Source organism: Neofelis nebulosa, chromosome 1 (assembly GCF_028018385.1).
Source record: "Neofelis nebulosa isolate mNeoNeb1 chromosome 1, mNeoNeb1.pri, whole genome shotgun sequence".
NCBI lineage: Eukaryota > Metazoa > Chordata > Mammalia > Carnivora > Felidae > Neofelis > Neofelis nebulosa.
Window position 1 is genome coordinate 219,612,682 of NC_080782.1, and position 22,031 is coordinate 219,634,712.

The 22,031-nt window shown below is 42.6% G+C and overlaps 1 protein-coding gene across 4 annotated transcripts in view; it reads left to right on the forward strand.

The window, feature by feature from the left end:
- LRCH1 (leucine rich repeats and calponin homology domain containing 1) overlaps positions 1-22,031 on the forward strand; it is a 204,226-nt gene that overhangs the window by 176,635 nt on the left and 5,560 nt on the right. For 2 of the 4 annotated variants that reach the window (XM_058685278.1, XM_058685300.1), the window contains 4 exons: positions 1,637-1,746; positions 2,805-2,942; positions 7,433-7,510; positions 16,663-18,589. In XM_058685278.1, coding sequence (XP_058541261.1) covers positions 1,637-1,746; positions 2,805-2,942; positions 7,433-7,510; positions 16,663-16,869 — 533 coding nt within the window. In that variant the 3' untranslated portion in view covers positions 16,870-18,589. Of the gene's footprint in view, positions 1-1,636; positions 1,747-2,804; positions 2,943-7,432; positions 7,511-16,662; positions 18,590-22,031 lie in introns of those variants that run through there. The other 2 variants (XM_058685289.1, XM_058685306.1) reach the window with 1 other exon arrangement.

Genomic DNA, 22,031 nt, shown 5'->3' on the forward strand with positions numbered 1-22,031 from the left:
TTTATTTTTTAAATGTTTATTTATTTTTTTTAAATGTTTGTTTATTTATTGACAGAGAGAGAGAGAGAGCATGAGCAGGGGAGGGGCAGAGAGAGAGGGAGACACAGAATCTGAAACGGGCTCCAGGCTCTGAACTGTCAGCACAGAGCCCGACGCGGGCCTCAATCCCATGAACTGTGAGATTGTGACCTGAGCCGAAATCAAGAGTCAACCCACTGAGCCACCTGGGCACCCCTTAGTGGTTATAATTTTAAAGACGTGAAGCCAAAAATGATCTCTTAAACGGCTTCTAATGTTGCCAACTTTTCTAAAAGGAGTCTATGGTCATCTCTAAAGAACTGACTTTTGGGGGGCGCCTAGGTGGCTCAGTCGGTTGAGCATCCGACTTCGGCTCAGGTCATGATCTCACAGTCCGTGAGTTCGAGCCCCGCGTCAGGCTCTGTGCTGACAGCTCAGAGCCCAGAGCCTGTTTCAGATTCTGTGTCTCCGTCTCTCTCTGCCCCTCCCTTGCTCATGCTCTGTCTCTGTCTCAAAAATAAATAAAACATTAAAAAAAATTTAAAAAAAAAAGAAGAACTGACCTTTGGGATATGCTGTCAGAGTTTTCCCCCTCCACACTTAAAATGTGTAATCCTATGTATTGTCACTTAGTTCTTTTTTTTTTTAATTTTTTTTTTTCAACGTTTTTTATTTATTTTTGGGACAGAGAGAGACAGAGCATGAACGGGGGAGGGGCAGAGAGAGAGGGAGACACAGAATCGGAAACAGGCTCCAGGCTCCGAGCCATCAGCCCAGAGCCCGACGCGGGGCTCGAACTCACGGACCACGAGATCGTGACCTGGCTGAAGTCGGACGCTTAACCGACTGCGCCACCCAGGCGCCCCTGTCACTTAGTTCTTAAGTCAGGCTTTTAAAAAATTTTGGCTAACAGAAACATTAACCTGCCATGATTTTTAATGTGTAAAGCAAGTCTTGAGTCCTCTTATTTGAATAAAATTATTTGAATTTATGAAAGGATTGTGAAACCCCAGGTATAAATGAACACTCAGAATGAAAGCAGTAGGAACAGAGGGAGGGGACATCTGTCAGGGATATGGCCTGGCATGGTTCCAAGGATGACCCAGACCCTTCCCTGGGTCCCTGAATCCTTCCCTGGATTCACTTTGTTGTCACCAAAAATACAGCTTCTGTTACTCTGCATAACTCACTACAATTGAAGATATAATCCTTGGGGGCGCCTGGGTGGCTCAGTCGGGTAAGCGCCCGACTTCGATTCAGGTTATGATCTCACAGTTTGTGAGTTTGAGCCCCGCGTCTGGCTGTGTGCTGACACCTCAGAGCCTGGAGCCTGCTTCGGATTCTGTGTCTCCCTCTCTCTCTCTGCTCGTCCCCTGCTCGCACTCTATGTCTCAAAAATAAATGAACATTTAAAAAAGAAAAGAAAAGAAAAGAAAATATAATCCCTTAGAATAGTCAAACCAAGCTTTCTGTGTGAAGTCTGAATTTGCTTCCATGAGTGGTTAGTGTGCTATTTGGGGGTAAACTCTTTGTTTAGCTTAACTATGCGTAGTCCTGTACGGCAGCCTGCGGTAGGCACTCTTAATAAAGTTTTTTGTTTTTTTCCTCTCTGTTACAGTGTTTCTGAGACCTCAGAGAAATTTGGAATCTATAGACCCACAGTTTACAATTCGGAGGAAAATGGAACAGATGAGAGAAGAGAAGGAATTGGTGGAACATCTCCGCGAGGTACCCGAGAGATAGTATATAACCGAATAAGCGCCTTCAGGGTTGAGGCAGCATTCTGTATTTTCGAAAAATCGACTTTGAAGCACCGTAAAAAGGGACCTGTAGGACTCTAGCAAACAATCAGTATTCACGGCATGGGAGCTTTGAAGGAAAAGAGAGAGAACAGGGCTGAAGAGGTCCTCAGGCTGGGAGTGAGGGGGGTTTGGCTGTCAGAGGGCAAACGTGAGTGTCGTATGTCCTAGCCATGTAAGTGTCGGGATCCTGGCTGTGCTACTCTGCTGTACTTTTGCAAGTTGTTACCTTTGGGGGAAACTAGGTAAAGGGCACACGGGGTCTCTCTAATATTTCTTGTAATGGAGTATGGATTTATAATTTCTGAAGATAAAAAGTTCAGTTTTGTTAAAGGGATAAAAATGGATTTCTCAGCTAAAAGATAGTGTGAGAGGGGCGCCTGGGTGGCTCAGTCGGTTAAGCGTCCGACTTCGGCTCAGGTCATGATCTCGCGGTTCGTGGGTTCGAGCCCCACGTCGGGCTCTGGGCTGACAGCTCGGAGCCTGGAGCCTGTTTCAGATTCTGTGTCTCCCTCTGTCTCTCTGACCCTCCCCCGTTCATGCTCTGTCTCTCTCTGTCTCAAAAATAAATAAACGTTAAAAAAAAAAATTTAAAAAAAAACATAATGTGAGAGAAAAGCATCCCTCAATCCCTCGTCTGCCCCTCGAAGGCTGTCAGAACCAGCTGGGCCTGGTTTCTGTTGGTCGCCTCATTCTGGTTTTCTATTTTCATAGCCAAGGCTCTGGCAACATTGAACTCAAGAAGTGATTCCATTATTCCTTTCACTCAACTTATTAAAACTTGTAGGTGCGGCTGAATTTGGTTTTCTACAGCAGAATTTTTACTGTAATATCTTTCGGAAAAGGTTCAAATAATGTCAGTGTTTTCCAAATCTTCCTATTCTTCTTCCCCATAATGAAGTTAGTGTCTCAATTCATAAATACCTGTAGCTGTTTCTTACCATCAGTTGCCTGGTAACAGCTGGCTTCCTTCTGATTCCCCCACAGAGCATCGAGATGAGACTCAAGGTCAGCCTGCATGAAGACCTGGGGGCCGCACTCATGGATGGCGTGGTCCTCTGTCACCTGGTCAATCACATCCGCCCGCGCTCCGTCGCAAGCATCCATGTCCCGTCACCAGCAGTTGTAAGTAACACCAGATAAAGGGAGACTAACTTTTACATAAGACACACACTCTGGGGGGACGGTGTTGCTCGTTAAAGATGAGTTGTGATTTAAACAGTGAGAAGTCTTGCCAGAAAGCTCTTCCGGTTGGTAGCTTCTCTTCTTTTTTTTTTTTTATTTTTTTTTAATGTTTATTTATTTTTGAGACAGGGAGACAGAGCGCGAGTGGGGTAGGGGCAGAGAGAGAGGGAGATGCAGAATCTGAATCTGAGCTGTCAGCGCAGAGCCCGACGTGGGGCTCGAACCCCCGAACCATGAGATCATGACCTGAGCCGAAGTCGGACGCTCAACTGACTGAGCCACCCGGGCGCTCCGGTAGCTTCACATCTAAATGGGATCTCTTTCTCAGTCACTGAGGCTTTTAGGATGACTCTGAAAAGACATGGATTCTGTATAAAATGACATCAGTAACCTCTCCAGCCAGAGTTTGGTCAGCCGGGCATTAATGCAGCAATTCCTTGGTGCCTCACTTTGCTCAGGTGGGCTACACTGGAGGTCCTGGGGCAATAATGAGAAAAGACTGACGGGGTGAAACTCCACCAACACCCTCAAAATGCGCTGCTCCACTGCAGGGAGGTAAAGCTGGATACAGAAACCTCTTCCTGTAGATCACAGAGCACGTTTCCATCCAGAAGAGGGTTACGGAGTCACTTCTTTGGTCATTCAGATGGGGGTGGGGGAACCAGAGATAAGCTTGTCTTTGGAGTCCTATATCAGGTTCAGGCAAGTAGGAAAAAAAGAAAAATGTCTATCCACACTCTCCACTGTTCATTAGGAGAGGTGGGGAGAGCTTTGGGGCTCTGCAGGCAGCATTTGGGCTCAAAATCTAGCTCTGCCTATAAGCCATGTGGCGTTGGGCAGGGATTTAACCTCTCTTTAACTTGATTTGTTCTTGGACATGTTCTTCTGAGGATAAAATAAGGCCCCCGCATGTGATACATGCACGAATGTAAGCCATTGATATCATTAGTGTTTATAGAACAGTTTTCAACATTCAGAACCCCTAATTTCAAGGCACAGTGCTCATAAAATATCACATAATGGGTGTTTTTCTCCCTCCCCCCCCACCAAAAGCTCACAATGGCATTATTGATGCTTTTCTTTTGGCAGCAGGAGAGATTAGCTAATGAATCTACTCCAACTGTCAGCTTCCTTTCTATACTATTGAACATATTTTTCATGGAAAAGTTTAACCCCTTTTTTTTTGCCTCAGAAATTAGAGGAAAATGATCAATTTGTCTCTTCAAATCTGTGCCTAGCTTGCCTTAGTTTGGGGAGCAAATTCTGTCCTATAATCTGCTATGAAACTTTCCAGTATTTTCTACAAATGAGGCCCAAATGGCTATAAAGTTGTGTGAGCCATGTGCGAAATTCACATTTAATAGTTTTTCCCAATTTTTAAAAAATTTTTTTTTAACGTTTATTTATTTTTGAGACAGAGAGAGACAGAGCATGAACAGGGGAGGGGCAGAGAGAGAGGGAGACACAGAATCTGAAACAGGCTCCAGGCTCTGAGCTGTCAGCACAGAGCCCGATGCAGGGCTCGAACTCACAGATCGTGAGATCATGACCTGAGCCGAAGTCGGATGCTTAACCGACCAAGCCACCCAGGCGCCCCCCCCCATTTTTTTTATAAGAGAGAAACTGTGACTCCTCATAGCCTCCAGTTTGAATGTACAATTAGTTATATTATTCACAGTGAATATGAGTCATGTGTCTAAGCATTTTTATATTTTGTTAATCCTTCAGGAAAAATGATGCACTCCTTTAAAAATCTTTTGGTTGTCAACCTGTTTTCTTTTTTAAATATTTTTTTAATTGAAGAAATAATGGGAAATAATGCCCAACTAGAGAAAATAGAGAAATGCAGAGGAAAAAATAATGTCAACCTTTTTTCCATGAGCCAAAGACAACCACTGCTAGCATTTTGGCCTCTCTACTAACAGCTAGCATCCTTTCTGCGTTTAAGGTCTTTTATTGAATGATGAGCTACTTATGTATACTATTTAGTAGTGTTTAAAATGTATCAAAACCTAGGTTTTCCTCCTGTCACAAAAATTCTTCATAAATATCCACTTTAATAACTGTAATGTATTTTAGCTTGCATTATCATAGTGTAGTTTTCCTTTTTAGAAATATGGGCTGTTTCCAAATGTCCACTTACCTAAAATTCTTTGGGGAGGTTCTCGGAGCCCCCTTTGATCAGCCCACCAGCTGTGCTGCAGCTGTGGAACCTGCTTTTGGTCCTAGTCTGGGCTATCATTGTCTACTCCTGTGTTTACTCGGGCTCTTCCCTCTAAACTAGAAGGCTCCCCCCACCCTCTCTCCTGTGTTTATGCGGGCTCTTCCCTCTAAACTAGAAGGCTCCCCCCACCCTCTCTCCTGTGTTTACGCGGGCTCTTCCCTCTAAACTAGAAGGCTCCCCCAACCTTCTCTCCAAATGTCCTCATCTTGCAGCCTCACTGGCTCCCATTGTTCCTGTCCCTCAGCGTCTACAGGAAGCAAGCCATTCTTGAGCCCTTAAAACTGAGTTAGGTTCCGTTCCTTGATGTTTTTTTTTCTCCTAATATTCTCACAACTCAGACCTCTACCATACTAAACTATAATTTCCTGCAACTTACTAATATTTCCAACTAGACTAGAGGTAAGTGACCCTGAGAATTGTGTGTTTCGCTTCCACGGGTGCATACTTCACAGCTGGTGGAGTATCTGACACATGGGAAACACACAGTATGTGCCATCATATCTGCACCAACAGAATGGATGCCTTTTCTGCCCACGTTATTGTCAATATCAAGCATTCTAACTTTTCATTCACAAAACTAATAGTGTCCATTTTTTTTATGCCAAGCAGGTGTAATTTTGATTCTTTGACCATTGACGGGGTTGAACCTCTAACTATTTTATTTGTAGTAAATGCTTTTCTAACTAAACCCAGACGACAATAGTAGAATGGGCCCTCCTTCAATTCCAAAGATGGGAAATATTCTTACATTGACTTTACTGGGCTGACCTAAATATTTTGAATGGTGTTGGGCGTCTTTGGAGTTTCAGAAAAGAGCCCCACAAAATCCTAAGTACACAGAGGACGATGAGGGCCTGGAGGGTTGGAGAGACAAATACTCAGGTCTCAAATGGTGAAATGCCTCTTGGTGCCCTGTCAGCTGGGACATCTCCTATTCTTCTGGTAACCTCATGTCACATTACCTAAGTCTGTTCCTTCCCTTTGCATAAGGGTTAACGTGGTGGCCTTGTCCTAAGACATGCCTGGGAGTGAGCAAAACCACCGAAGCAGCTTCCTGCCCCATCTTTGCAAGTCTCACGTTAAGGGGTACCATTTCCTCTCTAGCCAAGGTGGACAATGCTTGTTTAGCCTCCAAATTAAATGGTTCCATGCCGAAGCCGCCCGGCTAGCTCAGTCGGTAGAGCATGAGACTCTTAAATGGTTCCATGCCAGCAGGTTTTCTTTTTCCCTTTTTCCGGGGGCGGGGGTGGGGGGAGGATAAGGAGTCCCTTTTTAAAAAGTAAATAATGTGCAAACAGATTTTTGTGCTGACTGGTGTGCACCCTCTAAGATGGGCTAAGAGTCACCTCACTCTCGCTTACTTTTCACAGGGCAGAATCAGTCCTTATAAAATATTGCTTCCACACCTAGACTGTTGGATTCAGTCATTCTTCTTGCTCCCTTTTTAAGGGAACTAAGAGTAGAATATTAAAATTTAACAGTAAAGCTTTTAAACTTACCATGTAAAAATCAAACTGTGTGAATCAGATGTACCTGTTTTCCATCCCACACCTTAGAGGCCATCTGTAACCACAGTCAACTCAACTGTGAGAGGCCATTGCTTAAATCGTAAACAGGCCACCATTTTTATGCTGTTTACTTCTGTTGCCTCTTTCTCATCAAACCCATGGCTTTGGCAGGAAGGAGATTAATTGGCCTGCTGAATTTAACCCTTCTTATAGAAATATATTGCTGTTGGGAATAGGTGATGCTTATGGTATATTAATAGATGAACGAAAGCAGATTATGCAAGAGTATGATCCCATAAAAATTATAAGTATGCATGTATGTGTATATACATATGTATATACACATACATGCATATGCAGAAATTTGCATTTATACACATATATATACACATGTATATACACATGTAGAAATCCTGCTTATATAAACATCTGTGTGTATACATGTGTTTCTGTGTATCTTTTCACACATGCATATACACATACACAATGTCTGGAAGAATATAATCCAAAATATTAAGAGTTCTTATCTCTAGGTGGATGTTTCTGGATGATTTTTATTGTCTTCTATTTGCTTAGGTATTTTTTCCCTTCAGTGAACATGTGTTACTTGTGCCATTTAGAAAGGTTAAAATTTAACCTGTTACTAAAAATCATTTCCCTTTTAATAATTAATTATTTCTCCATATTTGCATTTATAGCCCAAACTTAGCATGGCCAAATGCAGAAGAAATGTGGAAAACTTTTTGGAAGCCTGTCGAAAATTAGGAGTACCAGAGGTAACATCAAACTTAGTCCCAATAACCATGTTTTGGTACCGATTTCATTTAATGCATGTGTTTGAGACCACTGAATGAATGTACAGATTTACACATCCTTTGAAGTCTCAGTCTTTTTTGAGGAATAATGTTGAATAAGTTACATAAAATTTTAGTTGAATTCCTCTATTACAGTGAAATTAAAATGGCTTAAAGCAGTATTGGTCAATACTGAGGGAAAAGAGTAGAATTTCTTTATGGTTTTGAAATAAATGCAAAATTCCAAACTTGAGAAAAACATGTAGTCAGCTTGATTCTCTACTCCAAGAACAAAAATTGCTGAGGCTCCATTGAGCCATCTGGCATGTTCCATAGGGTAGAATTTTGGAGGTGATGGTTTTCCTTATCCAAAGCTGTTATGCAAAGCACACCTGTAGTGAACTCCTAATTTGTTGATTTCCATTCTGTGTAGTTGCATTTTGGGTATGTGGATCAAAATAATATTGAAAATATTGTAATTATTGTTATTATTATCATTAATCATTACCACTAATAATAACAATGTTTGTATGTTGCTTTGTAATTTGTTAACTGTTCGCAGTTCCATTCCCCCGTTAACCCACTGTAGATCCAATTGGCATTCCTTATAGCCAGCCCAACTATAGTTGGCTACTTTGTCTTTCTCCCAAGCTAAGCCCCACCCTCAGCCTCAGCCTGATGGCTAATTTGGGGCTTTTAAAGGCTTTGCTATTAGTAACAAAATCCACTCAATCTGGGGATAAGTTGAGAAGTTGATAATCATTGTGATAAACAGATATGGACAGTAATTACATTTTGAAAAATTTTCTTCTATGTTTTCTAACATGCCAGGGATAAAGTAACTACAAACTCTGCTGTGAAATACTGTTTATGAGTATGTGAAGGAATTGCGTTGCAACGTAATTCTACCCAGTGGTAGGAGTTAGTTATTGGAGTTGAGAAAGACTTATTCTCCCTCCCACCATCCCTCCCATCTTCCTCTTTTTCCCTCCATCTTTCCTTCCTTCCTTTCTTCCCGCCCTATCTTTTAGCTTGTTAAGGTTCAAAGGTAAGGGGTTATTAGTGGTGCATTTTTTATCTTATTTGAGGGCAAGGAGAGAATTATTAAAGCACCATTAAGTCAGAACTGTATCCATAAAGAAAACCTTATAAATTCACGTTTAAAAAGAGCGTAATCTTTATATAATGGATGAAATGTCTTTGTGATCAATCCAAATGTCTTTCAGTAATGTTAATGTTAATCTCTGTCTCTATATTGCATGTGTATGTTTTAATATTGCATATACATTCTCAGCTTCAAATATTTGTGAAAATTCTTATACACACACTATTTTTAATAATTTGACCATCATGGGCTAATAAGATTTCCATGTGTGAATCAAAACTATCCTACTAGGTTTCAGACGATAAATTATTTGTGTCTGTGCCAGAAAGCACTGATGACTTACAGCCTAATCCCCTGTGATATTTTTAAACTCATCAAAAAAATTTTTTTTGGCTTATGGTGATACAAAATGAAATGGAAATGCCCTTAACCAAGTGTTGTGAATAAAGGTTGGTAATTATAATTTTCTTTCAAAGTAGGGAAAAGGAAATTAAATTACCATAATATGCAGAGAAAATTTTATCATAATTTCTGAATCATGCCCCTAGCAAAGTGTCCCTTGCACTAATCAGTAGCTCATAATTTCCGGGAAGATTGAATTACAGGGAATAAATAACCTTTTTTGCCAGTGTCCCATTTAACTATGCTTAGTAAGAAATATATTACTTAGGCCAGTTTTGAAATTTTTTAAAGATTTGAGGTGACTTTCAAGTTTGCACCGTGTGTAATGTGCATGTATGGTTGTGTGCATGCTTGTGTGTGTGTGTGTGTGTGTGTGTGTGTGTGTGTGTGTGTGTGTTATCCATCCTAATGGATAATCCAGTAGCATTTCACTGGTGACTAGAGTTACATGAAGCTTTTTGCTACTAGAGAAAGTCTGTTGGTTAACTAGCAATTGAACTTCTTTAATCAGATGTGTTAAAGTAAGGAAAGAATATTCTAGTGGAAAACTAGAAATTGCCATTGGAAGGCAATTGGCAAATCTCCCTGTATGCTCAAAGGAGCATACTTTCATCTCACGGAATGAATTAGAAATACATGATTGGAAATGAAATCTTTCATCTGGGTGTATGATAGTTGGGGGAGGGGTGAAATGACTCCCTTCCCCTTAGGTATGCTTCTTTCACTAGCGGGGGTGAAGTTTTAATGTACGTGTTTTAATGTAGTATAAACAATTGCTTATTTACACTAAAAAATAATATATCACAAGCCTAATTGCAGAAATTCTCCATTTACAGTCAGATATTTGAAAAGGCTGGTACCTGAAAACACAGAGAACCTGGGCCATTACTTTCTTAATTGCATCACATTTAATATTTGGGTACAAAACAGTCATTGATTTCTCAGCCAAAAACATAGTTATTTCCTCAATTTGCAAGCTTTTCCTGCTTCTCCACCCGTTACTTACCTACTCACTTACACTCACAAGTCACAGAGATCTTGAATTCTGTATTTGATAAGCTAAATACTAATTGACAGTGATGAATCACCCTGTAGAGACTGAGAAGTCACAGCTGTGCTCTAAGCTTTGCATTTGTTGTCTTTTGTAATAGAATCACCGTTTGAAACTAGAAGGCAAAGTCAGCATCGGCAGCTTCTATAATTTGTCAGGTTCCTGTGGATGGAATGCGGTTGCTGAGCAGATTTAGTTAAATTTTTACAAATAAAGTAATATGAAGGGATGGAAGTAATTTTAAAATTGTTCCAGTTGTTCTAGTGCATTATGTTTTCTTTAGAAGTCCCCATGGACACAATCCCAGCTCTATACCTCGGGGTCGGTCAAGGTTCATGAAGCATTTTACTCTGCACTTGGGTAGCGAGGTTCTGGTGTGGCTTACTGTAAATGTGGCTTCTTCAAATTGGCTGCATTTGGAATTGCAGGCAGGGAAAGCAGCCCAGTCAGTGTATTTGCAGGAGGTTAGCACATGTAGATGGGTAAGGCACCTCCAGAGCTCTGGTGTGTGGTTTGTGACGTTTGGGTAAGGCTGGATCCTTGGCTCCTTAGTCGGTGGGGACAGACAGGATTTGGAACAGCAGCTGCCACTGATGGAAAGAAGATGACATCACAGAAAGAAGTTACCGATGGGGACCTGGAGAAATTCTGTTAGGGTGACAGGAGAATTGCTTGCCATCAACTGAGAGGGATTTGGCATGAGGTGGAGGTTTGCTGATGAGAATACCAAGGAAAGGTCCTTACAAATGAAGTAGACGGAGCGTTTGTGGACAACTTTCTTTCTCCATGTTGGGATGACATTCTTTCCAATAGTTCTTTTAAAAAAAAAAATTTTTTTTAATGTTTATTTTTGAGAGAGAGAGAGAGAGACAGAACATTGAGTGGGGGAGAAGTAGAGAGAGAGAGAGACAGACAGAATCCCAAGCAGGCTCCAGACTCTGAGCTATCACCACAGAGCCTGACACGGGGCTCAAACTCACAAACAGATCGCAACCTGAAGGGAAGTCAGACACACAACCGACTGAGCCACCCAGGTGCCCCTCCTTCCAGTAGTTACTTCAATGTACATTATTCTTCCTTCCTGCTGTCCATTTTAAGTGCCTTGGGTTTTTGGTTTTGGTTTTAGGACCAGTTCCCCAACTAAAGGGACACAAACTGAGTGAACACAATGTGGAAGGAGAAGAGTGAGTGGGTGAAAGGGATCTGTGAGCCCGAAGAGGGAATGCATAAAGTCTGGGGTCAATGATCCCCCACTTAAGCTGGTAACCAGTTATGTGCCCTGAGGCAAAGTCCTTAAAATTAGCAGCAGTTAACCATTCGTTGAGGACTTGTTATACATGCATCATCTTAAAGACTTCTTATATACATGCATCATCTTAAATGCTCACTGTTGAGGGTCGGAGGTAAATATTTTCTCGCCGTACCCTGAGGAAACAGAGTCCAGAGAGCTTATAATTCCCTAAACTCACGCTCACAGCCGGTAGCCATAGACATGGCGGTTTGAACCGGTTGAGTCCCCGCCCCCCCACCCTGCTCTGCAAACTGCAGGTGTTGGGACTTGAGAAGTAAATATAAGCCCATTCTTCAGAGCCCTCGAGTCTTTTCAAATGGCCAGCTCGGGAGGGGAGGGAGAGCCAAGTGGGAAGACTACAGATAGTTCTCGCCCTCCTGCATCAGCCAGAGCAGTTTCTGTTTTGTCAATAGCATATATTAGATTTCTAGCTAAGATTTTCTTTGGGGGGGGTGGGGGCGGTTAGGAAGCATCCTGTTGCTAAGCTTAGTTTGAAAGTCACAGACCTCTCCGCTTTCTCTGAGCTGTAATACTCCATGAAAGTCCATTTCCGTAATTACCTCTCTCTCATCCACTGCTTGGCGGTGGGCGAATTCACCTCGGGTGCATCAGGGTGCCCTGGAAAATCTGGGGATTGGGTGGTGGTGCCGGCATCAACTTGATCTTGAAGACTGACCTCCCCTTGGTGGGCTTCCAGCTTCTTGAGGATATGTTCTTTATATCCCCCCAAAATCTGACCTGAAGTCATGAGGCTGTGAATGGGCAGACTGAGGCTTCTTTTCTGAGTCACCTGGGCCATGCTTGGCCTCTGTGCTTGATGTAGAAGATTCACTGTTGATTATTGGGGATTTCCAATTGGATCCAAATTTAGGGCTGTTTGGGGCTCTTTTTAGTATTGTCTCTGCTCAAAAGAAATCTCTGATTTACAAAGCATTAAAGTTATTAAAAAATAGAGAATTATATTTTGGTTCACAAGGGAAATTTTCCTACTCGGTTTTAAATAAGGAGCCTTGGCCTCAGACCTCTGTAAGGAGCTTAATTTAAGACTTGCTTTCTTTAGAGGAGAAGGGAACTTAGATGAAACGGGCTTTGATTTTGAGCTGCCCAGCCCTTTGTAGCCACTGTTGTCTGCAGAGGGAAAACAGAGGAGAATTAAGGGCAGCAGCTCTACCTCTGTAGACACCTTGGCCGCACAGGGCCCCCACCTGCCTGCCTGAGCAGCACAGACGCCAGGGGCTTGCGGGACCGTAGGGTGTCCCTTAGCTTCTACATGGGCCAAAGGGAGTTACAAATAAGATCCTGGAGGGGCACCTGGGTGGCTCAGTTGGTTAAGGGGCCGACTTGGGCTCAGGTCATGATCTCGTGGTTCGTGAGTTCGAGCCTTGCGTCGCGCTCTGTGCTGACAGCTTGGAGCCTGGTGCCTGCTTCAGATTCTGTCTCTCTACCTCTCTCTCTCTCTCTTTTTCTCTCTTTCTTAAAAATAAACATTAAGTAAAAAAATTTTTTTTAAATCTCAGAGTGCATTTTGGATTCTAACCATGATCCTGTTGCTAAAGAGGATTGTGTTCATATTATGGCCGAGTCTTCAGTGCCTTTCATATTTGCCTTTCGTTGTTTTCTAAAATGGGATACGGTAATTGAAAGTGTCAGTAGTAACTTTCCTACTGTCTGTGAGGGTTTAGGAAATTTGTAACTAATCTGAATTATTTTTTTTATTGGCAGGCATTCTATAAATTGAAAACACGTTGTTGTAATCTTGAGAAATGAGTTCTTTCTCTTTGACCTTTATGCCTCTTTTTTCCCCTTTAGCATCAATTCAAATCATAATAAGTACTTTTCTGGGATAGGCTGAGATTCTTTTCTTTTTAATGTTTGTTTGTTTAGAGAGAGAGTATGCCCTTGTGAGCAGGGGAACAGGCAGAGAGAGCGGGAGAGAGAGAATCCCAAGCAGGCTCCATGTTGTCAGCACAGAGATCATGACCTGAGCCGAATTCAACAGTCAGACACTTGACTGACTGAGCCTCCCAGCTGCCCCTGGAATGAGATTCTTCCTACAAAATTCATTTGGCTTTTACGTTTATATTGGTTAATTCTGAGTCTGAATAACCAGAGGTGAAGACCGACACATTTATTATTTTGTTAACAACAATTTAAAAATTTGTAATAGATTAAAAAGGACTAGTCTCTAGCTTGTAAAATCAGGCCCAATTTCTTACAGGTGGTTTGTGTTTACCATTGAGAACGTAAGAATTCTTTCCCACTGTGCGTCTCTCTGGGCAGTGGTCTAACAGCCTTTCATGAATGCATGGTTGAGAAGAACCATTTTAAAAGCGGCATCTTCAAAAGGTTTTAAATTGCAATTCTAGATAAAGTAGTTTCCTGATACAACAGTTACCCTCCAAGTTCATAAAATTGATGATTAGTTCTGTGTATTTGGAGAAAACTGTGAAAACCCTTCACTACCTCACTCAACTCCCCACCAGATTATACCTTGTCAGTCAGAGCTTTACATGTTCAGAATGGCCGTCAATGTTCCTGAGCTATGTTACCTTAGGTTTAAAGAAAAAATACTTTGTAATCGTGTTGACCTTAAAAGTTAAAATTATATTTATTTAAAAAAAAACTTTTTTAAAAAATGTTTATTTTTGAGAGCGAGACACAGCACAAGTGGGGGAGGGGCAGAGAGAGAGGGAAACACAAAATCCAAAGCAGCTCCAGGCTCTCGACTGTCCACACAGAGCCCAACGCAGGGCTCGAACTCACAAGCTGTAAGATCGTGACCTGAGCCAATGTTGGAAGCTTAACCAACATTGAGCCACCCAGGCGTCCCTAAAATTAATAAAATGAATATATTCTAAAATTACTAGAATTTAGACTGCAGGACACACACAACATTTATAATCTAGACCTTTTTCCAGATCTGTCTACATTTCCGTTTGCATCCACAGTATTGGGGGAGGCTCGGCCAGTCTTTCATAGTAAGTAAGCTTAGTCACACTTTCTTGAATTAACCTTGGCAGTTGTGACTTCTGTTCTTTGTAGTGGGAATTAGCGTCCACACTTGCCTCTGAGGACTCTGAGTGTATTCACTGTGCCTTTCAAATGCCTTGCAGTAATTACTAATGCTCTGTCCTACAGGGTGAAATTTTGCCTCTTTCCATTTTCTTCATTTTTAGTATTTTCCTGTTTTAATTCCAAGAGAAAAAAAATGCACAATCTCTAAGTGCCGCTCATTAAGACTGTAATTTGGTAGGCGCAGGATCAGAAAATTCATTTCCCCTAGCGGTTTCAGCCCTGTTTCCTAGCACGGTGTCCTTGAGGTTGCTGTGGCAGTTTGGGCTGTGGGACGTGGGACAGAATCAGAGCGCAGGTCTCAGAGGACCCCAGCAGCCCACACTCCACACGTTACGGCGATTCCAGTTTTTGCCTACCAGACAATCTTAGACCCATGCCTTTTCCTTTAGAGATCACAATTTAGTTTAAACCAAACACCATGGACTGTGAGTCTAGGCCCTACCCACTTTAATCTGATATCTGAATTAAGCCCCGAATCTGTGGCATCACGAAATTAATTCCAGGACAAGAAGAATGGTCTGTGTAGGCTCCCCATGCGAGAACTGTGCTACTCAAGAACACTGTAAGGACTATTCGATTCAAGTTCTTGGAGGGCATTGCTGGGGAGCAGACCAGACATTTTCCCTAGGGTTCTGGGAAGGGTTTTAAAGCATAGACTGGAGGTAGAATGATTTGCTTTTGCTGTGGAAATACCCACTTCTGTGAAAATTCACATTTCAGTTTGTGGACGCCTTATGTCTTACGTCTGCTTTGCTCAGTTTTCACTGGTTCAGCACAACATTGCAATAGAGAATTCTTATTGCAATAACACGTCTTTCCTTAGATGTTTCCCCATCTGCTAATCCTTGACCAGTGTCTCTCTCCCAGTGAAATCAAATCTATGTGTAGATGTTTTAAGTCTTGGGAAAGTAACAGCAGTAGCTTGATTCCTCCGAATCCACTGAGAAAAGCTGCATGATCTGAATCGATGTAACGTGGCTTACTGTCTTTAAAAAGTCTTAAGAACAGCATCTTTACCTTCATAAATTAAAATTAGAATGTTTTTAGTCTTATCCATCGTGCTTGATATTATAGCATTTCTTTTCATCTGAGGGCATCAAGCTGACTTCAGAGGATATAAGACAGCATCTTTATCTTAGAAGCTTTCAGTTGCTCTGTGATTTGCATCTGCTTAGCAATGAGGCTAAAATAAAGGGGAAAACTGTAGCAAAGTATGATATAACATATATATCGTATATATGTTTTTAAATGCTTTGCCAGACTTGAAATAAAGCTGCATTTATGAACTATATCTTAAATAGTTTCAATTCTTGTTTCATTTGGACACAAAACTACTTGCATGTTGACATATCAGTCGTAATCCGTTATAATCACTGTTAATGTTAATCTGTAGTCCTTTCCAGTTCAGGAAGTCATTGTATCAGGAAACTGCTTCCTGACAAGAGCAGATATTTGGAGGCCAACTCAGAAGACCCGTGCCCTACCATACGTGTTTAGTGATGAATAAATTTACATGGTTATCCCACGTGGGGGGGTGCACGTTTATTCTAACCGCACATCTAAGAAGCCTCCTTTAGACTTTTGGTTTATGTGTGACTGCAAAAACATGAAATTTAACGTGCTTTCTGACACATGTAGGAACACAGGTAAAACCAGAGTTCCCCGGAGTCTATCAGTAACCCTAGAACAAAAATGAATTAGGTGTATGTGTTACCTTTCAGAGAGGAGTACTTTATATTCACTGAGTCTTCATAAACCAGGGTGAAAAAAAAAATACATTGAGAATGGTGAGGACAGGTGGGGATTCAACTTGGAAGCTTACGTTTTGCCCTTAGGCGAGGTTATGTCCTGAATGTCCCTAGTGAAAAGCTCTTATTTCTATGCCATTGGTGAGCACGTGATACCACCTGGCTATTAAAACTGTTTGGACGCCAGTAACATCCAATTGAAGAGCGTGCTGTTCCTTAGTAGTGGCTTTGTGGGTGAAGGATTTCCTTGTGCTACTTGCATAAAACACTTTGGGTATGCTACTTTGTTTTGTAACCGGTTAAAAAAATCTTTGGTGGAATGGGTTTTACCTGCTTGAAATAAGGGGTGAGTCTTGCCATTTGCTAGTAACCAAAAATGTGTGCTTCTTTCCAGCTGTTCTTCCGTGTAGTTTTAATTGTACGCACTGTCTCTTTCTGTTCTAATGGCTGCCCACGGAATAGGCCGACCTCTGCTCTCCGTATGACATCCTGCACTTGGACTTCCGTCATATTCGAAAGACTGTTGACACTCTGCTGGCCCTTGGGGAGAAACCCCCACAACCAACTTCTGCCCTCCGCTCCAGGGACCTTATAAGCTTCTGTCTTGTCCATATTCTCTTTATAGTGCTGATCTATATCACTTACCGCTGGAATGCTCTGTCCGCATAACGTGTGCATGTGCATCCAAACAAACACTCTGCTGTGTCACCCTGAGCCATCACAGGGCCCTTCCTCCCTCTGAGCCTCTGCCTTGCCAGCTTCCATCCCTGTCATCTCTTTAGTAGTCTCTCGAGTTTTGAAGGGAACGCTACCAGTCAGGTTTTCCCAAGGCACAGACTTTATAGAGTGCAGTTCCCATTAAATAATCTCTCTCGCTTCCTAAAAACCAGTGACAGCAGAGTGTATCGAGACCTCATGCTTTCTCACTCACATAGCTGCCCTGGGTAGAGTGGAAGAAGATGCCAGAACAGGAGCAGAGGGGATTTAGGATATGGAAGTCTTTCCTTTGGGTCAGTGTCAGATCCTAATTCAGGAATGGGCAGTTGAGGTGTAGTGGAGCCACCTTGCGGAGAAGACAGGAAATCAGCATTTTGGGCCCAATTCGGTCTAGAAAAGTCTTTAATAATACCGTTATTGACCAAGTTGAAAAATACCGTCAGTGAATGACTGCTTTGCCGGCCATTCAGTTGGTTTCCTCCCTGTTTCCCTCAATGGGAGTGTTGCTGCCCACTTCTACCCTGAAGTGAGAAAAGCTACCCTGAGCAAGCCCCTCTGCCCTGCTGCAGGGGAAGGAGCTGTGCAGCGTGGGGCTGGGGAAGGAGGGGCCATTGCTCTTAGAGCGCCACCTGGAAGATTCACTTGCACATCACTTCCCGCATAGTTTTACGTAAAACTTTTACTCCTTGCTAGGTCTACCCTGAGGCTCTTAGAAAAGCATTTTCCAGAAGGGATTTCTATTTTTAAATAATGTAATGGGTCGTTTTGCTTTTTTGCTGCATCACATGATAGCTTCAGGTCAAGAACGTGATGGATTTGACTGTATTTGTTTTCAAATAAAGCCATGAGTCATGGAACATTCTTGGTCTGAGGACGTGGGTTACTATGGCAGAAGCCAACAATAAGATTGCTCTCATTTTAGCAGAATGTAGTTTCCCTAATGACTTGACATTTCCATTTAACCTTCTGTTTCCAGTGACATGAGCAAGCTGCTTCTATTCCTAAGTAAGCTTACAGGATTATATATTAACTAAATCTGCTTTTGGAGCAATGTGATTGATCAGTTTGTAACTAAGAGAAAAAAAAAAACAACACACATTAGAATCTTGTCTCGGCCAAGATATTCCTGGTTCTGGGATTTCTGTTTCTAATATGAGAACGCCCTGCTTGAGGTTTGGACAGTTTCTCCTCTGCTTCATTACACATCTGGGTGCCACGTACTATTTCTTAAATTTGAGGGATGATGACATTAACTTCCTCAAGATAAATTTCTAGTTCACAGAGATGCGCGAAGAGTCTCCATCCATGGCTACTAAGAAGATAATTTTAGTTTTCTGAACGTGTCCATGAATCCAGGGGACTTGAGAATATGGAAAACCCACATAGTGAGAAGAGTATATTTATAAATCTTTTTTGTTGCTAAATCAAGTCAGATTTTCTAACCGGAAGCACTCTTCCCTCAAAGATAGCTCTTCCCTCCTGATTTTGTGTGGACTTGTGAAGTACAGGGTATGCGGAAGTTGTCTAATGAAGCTCGGTTATGTATAAACAACCCACAGATGTACTGAATTGCTTCTGGTACCCTTCAGCCTGTAACGCAATGAAACCCCTTTGTGCAATGTCTCATGAGCACCCTAAACCCTAAGTTGCTTAATAAACACATTTCAAGTGATTTCTTCCAGGTTTTTATCAGCCCATCGATACACTGATTTGCCCACCTAGAACAGCCTTTGCTTTTCCATCTGGCTCTACTTTGCACTGACGCTGCCCTGTAATGATCACTGTTGTTTGGTTTTTTTCTTCTTTGGGAGGGGTGGGGGGCAAAAGGGAAGAAGGGAGATGACTTACAGGGGGGAACTTGGAAGAAAATCCTATCAATCAAAACGGAGTAGAACAATCATGTGAGATCAGATTTAATTTTTGGTGCTGAGCTGACATCATTCTCTGGCTCTGTCCATATTTCAATTCTGGCCTCAAAGGTTCTTTGGATGTGCTTTCATTTCTCCTGTCATTAATGTATCTGTCCCCTGACGTGCTGCTCCTCTTGGGATCTGTTGAATGGCATTTTTTTTTTTTAAATCAGGAGGCATAGTAACTAGCAGAACACAATTAATTTAGCCCTTTAGGCAAAACTTTGAATGAACTGTCTTGCCCATTGTCAAGCTGTTCATTTCTATACAGAATATTAAGCCCCCCCGTGGTTCTTCCCCAGAGTACCCGCACACCAACTCATATGCTCTCGTGATGCCTGCCGTTACAGTGTGACCGGGGATGCAAACTGATGTGCTTGTCGTCTGAGAGCTGGTCGGGGATTTAGTTGTGTGATTTGTACATGCAATCCTAAATTTCCTTCCTCACACAAGAAGGACCATTTTCCTAGTACTTCCTTCCAATGCCTGCTAAAGAGAACCAATTATTTATGTTCTGTCTTTGAAATAGAAAGATCTATTTGAAATAGAAGGTTCTCTTTCTCCAGCTGCCCCAATTGATGGCAGCTTGCCACTCAGCATTAGGATTTCCACAGTGTGTCCCAGCTAATGTGCTCTTCATTCCTTCTATTTATAGATTCGTAATTTGTAAGTGGCTCACAGTTCTGGGGAGAGACACCTATGAAATGGGGCTGGGGGAGAGGCGCTGTAGAACTCCAAAGTTAGACAACTAAGTAGGAGTTTCATCAATGAGAACAGGTAAAAAAAAGGCACTTGATATCCTGATACCATTTATTTGTAAGAAATTAAATTTAATGCGAGGGTCGTCTAAAATCCACACTAGTCCCTGTCATAAGATCAAAGGATTTTTACCTTACAGGGTAAAAGGAATGGACAGTGGATTAAAATTTCAATCCAATGGCTTTGGATTGAGTGGAAAAATATTTTAATCCCATTTTAAGAGATTCTGCGTTTTTTAAAAAAATTGTTTTAATGTTTATTTATTTTTAAGACAGAGTGTAAGCAGGGAAGGGGCAGAGAGAGAGGGGGATACAGAATTCGAAGCAGGCTCCAGGCCCTGACCTGTCAGCACAGAGCCCAACGCAGGGCTCGAATGCCCATTGAGATCATGACCTGAGCCTAAGTCAGACGCTTAACCAACTGAGCCTCCCAGGCGCCCTGGAGATTTTAGTTTTTAAGATTAGGCTTCAGGTTTTGAAATTAGTTCTCAATAAAAAATCAGATACATAGAATGTGTGCTTTTTTTCTTTGAGACTATCAGGGTCCAGTTCCTTGGCTTTTCACTGCGATTTTTATTTGTGCCTGTGTTCATTCATTCATTCCTCAATATTGAATGGGCACTCTTTGAGTAAGGCTGTGTGGTAGACCTGGGGGATAAAAAGGTGACCATGATACATGACCCCCGTCTTCGAAAATCTTGCAGTCGAGACCAGGAGCCAGCAAAATTTTTCTGTAAAGTGCCAGATTGTAAGTATTTTATGCTTTGTGGGCTCTACAATCTGTTACACAAACTACCCGGTCCTGTTGTGGTCTGGAAGCAGCCATGGATGACTCATACGTGAAGGGGCGTGGCTGTGTCCCCATAAAACTTTGTTCACAAAAACAGGCTATGGACTGAATTGGCCCGCAGGCAGTGGTCTTTGGAGCCCTGATCTAGTGGACAAATAAAATGGAATTCAGTGTGATACGAGATTCTGCAAAGCACAAGGCAAGGAATCAGACCCTGATGGGTAACGGTCTGTGAAGCCTTCTTGCCCTTGTGCCATGTACCCTGCGACCTGGAAGAGGAATAGCCAGATGAGGGGGGGGATGTGTTCTGCGGAGGTGAGAAAAGGGGCGGATGTGTGTGGAGAAAGAGGCGTTCTGGAGGGAGGAAGCACTGGAAGATGGCCTGGCTGGAAAGCAGAGAATCAAATGAGGAGTGATGAGACGCCCTCTCAGTCTGTAAGGGTTTAACGTGGTCTCCCTCTTAGTTGGACGACACTGACCCTCCTGAGCAGGAACTGGAAACTCTCTCAGTGTGAAAATAATGCAGACAGTCTTGTTGTAGGTTCACTCACTTCAGTGCCAGGAACCTGCATGTGAGCAACAGACTGAATGATATGGAATCTGCTGATGTAAATGACTTTGGTTTAGTCAAGCGGCTGGCCTGGAAGGAGGCATGTGGCCATTTGGGAGCACAAGGAGCTAGAGAAAGAGGACAGCCAGGCAGGGCTGCTCCCATGAGGCGTTTTCGGCCAGGGCACGATCGATGTCTGTTTCTGCCTTTGAAGAGAAGCCGAACGAGGATCCCCGCGTGATGTTGAATTTGTTGGGGGTTACCGCAATAGGACTCCGAGGGTCTAGAGGCCTCTTCCTGTCCCAGGGGCCGCAGATGCACCATACTCCCCCGTTGAAGGAATTTCTGGGAAGGAGCTTGGTGTTGTAGAAGGAGCCCCAGCTTTGAGATGAGACTCATCTTCAGATCCTGGTTCCGGTACTTAAGAGCTGTATGACTTTACCAGAGTTACTTAAACTCTACGTCCCCATTTTCCCATCTGTAAAGTAGAGGGATTATACCCACCTGGCACAGTTGTCATAAAGAATTAAGCGATGTAAATCTGTAGCATTGGCACCAAGCCTGTAGGAAGGGGCCCGGGAAGCCTTCCTAAGGTAACATTTAGTCTTTCTGGCTTGCCTGCCTTTTCCAGCCCTATTTGCTGTGGCTCCAAAAAGAGCTGGATGAGGGGATGTGAGGGAACCTTACTGATTCCACCATGGGAGAAGCAGCAGCAAGCACACGTTCTTCGGAGGGGATCAGAAGCATTATATTTCTGTAAGATACTACTTCATGACTCTGCTCTGTGCTTTGGAAGGAAACACAGCAATGGTGCCACATTCTCAAGAAGAGCCACTAGGCTTCTCTAACAGTGAAATTGAAATGCACTTAAAGTTCATGTAAATGTATAGTGATTCCCGCTTTAAATCCATTTTAGACCGGTTTCGGTGGCCCTTCTCTGTCCCTTCTGACCCAGCCATAACTCTACGGCAGTTCCTTCCCCATCTCAACTTCTAGGTCACTTCAGGGACCCTCTCCCCATGCCCCCATGGACATGCAGTGGCAGGTCCAGTGTGTGGAAGATGGCCTTCTGGCCTTCCTTACTGTCCTTGCTCAGCCTGTCAAGC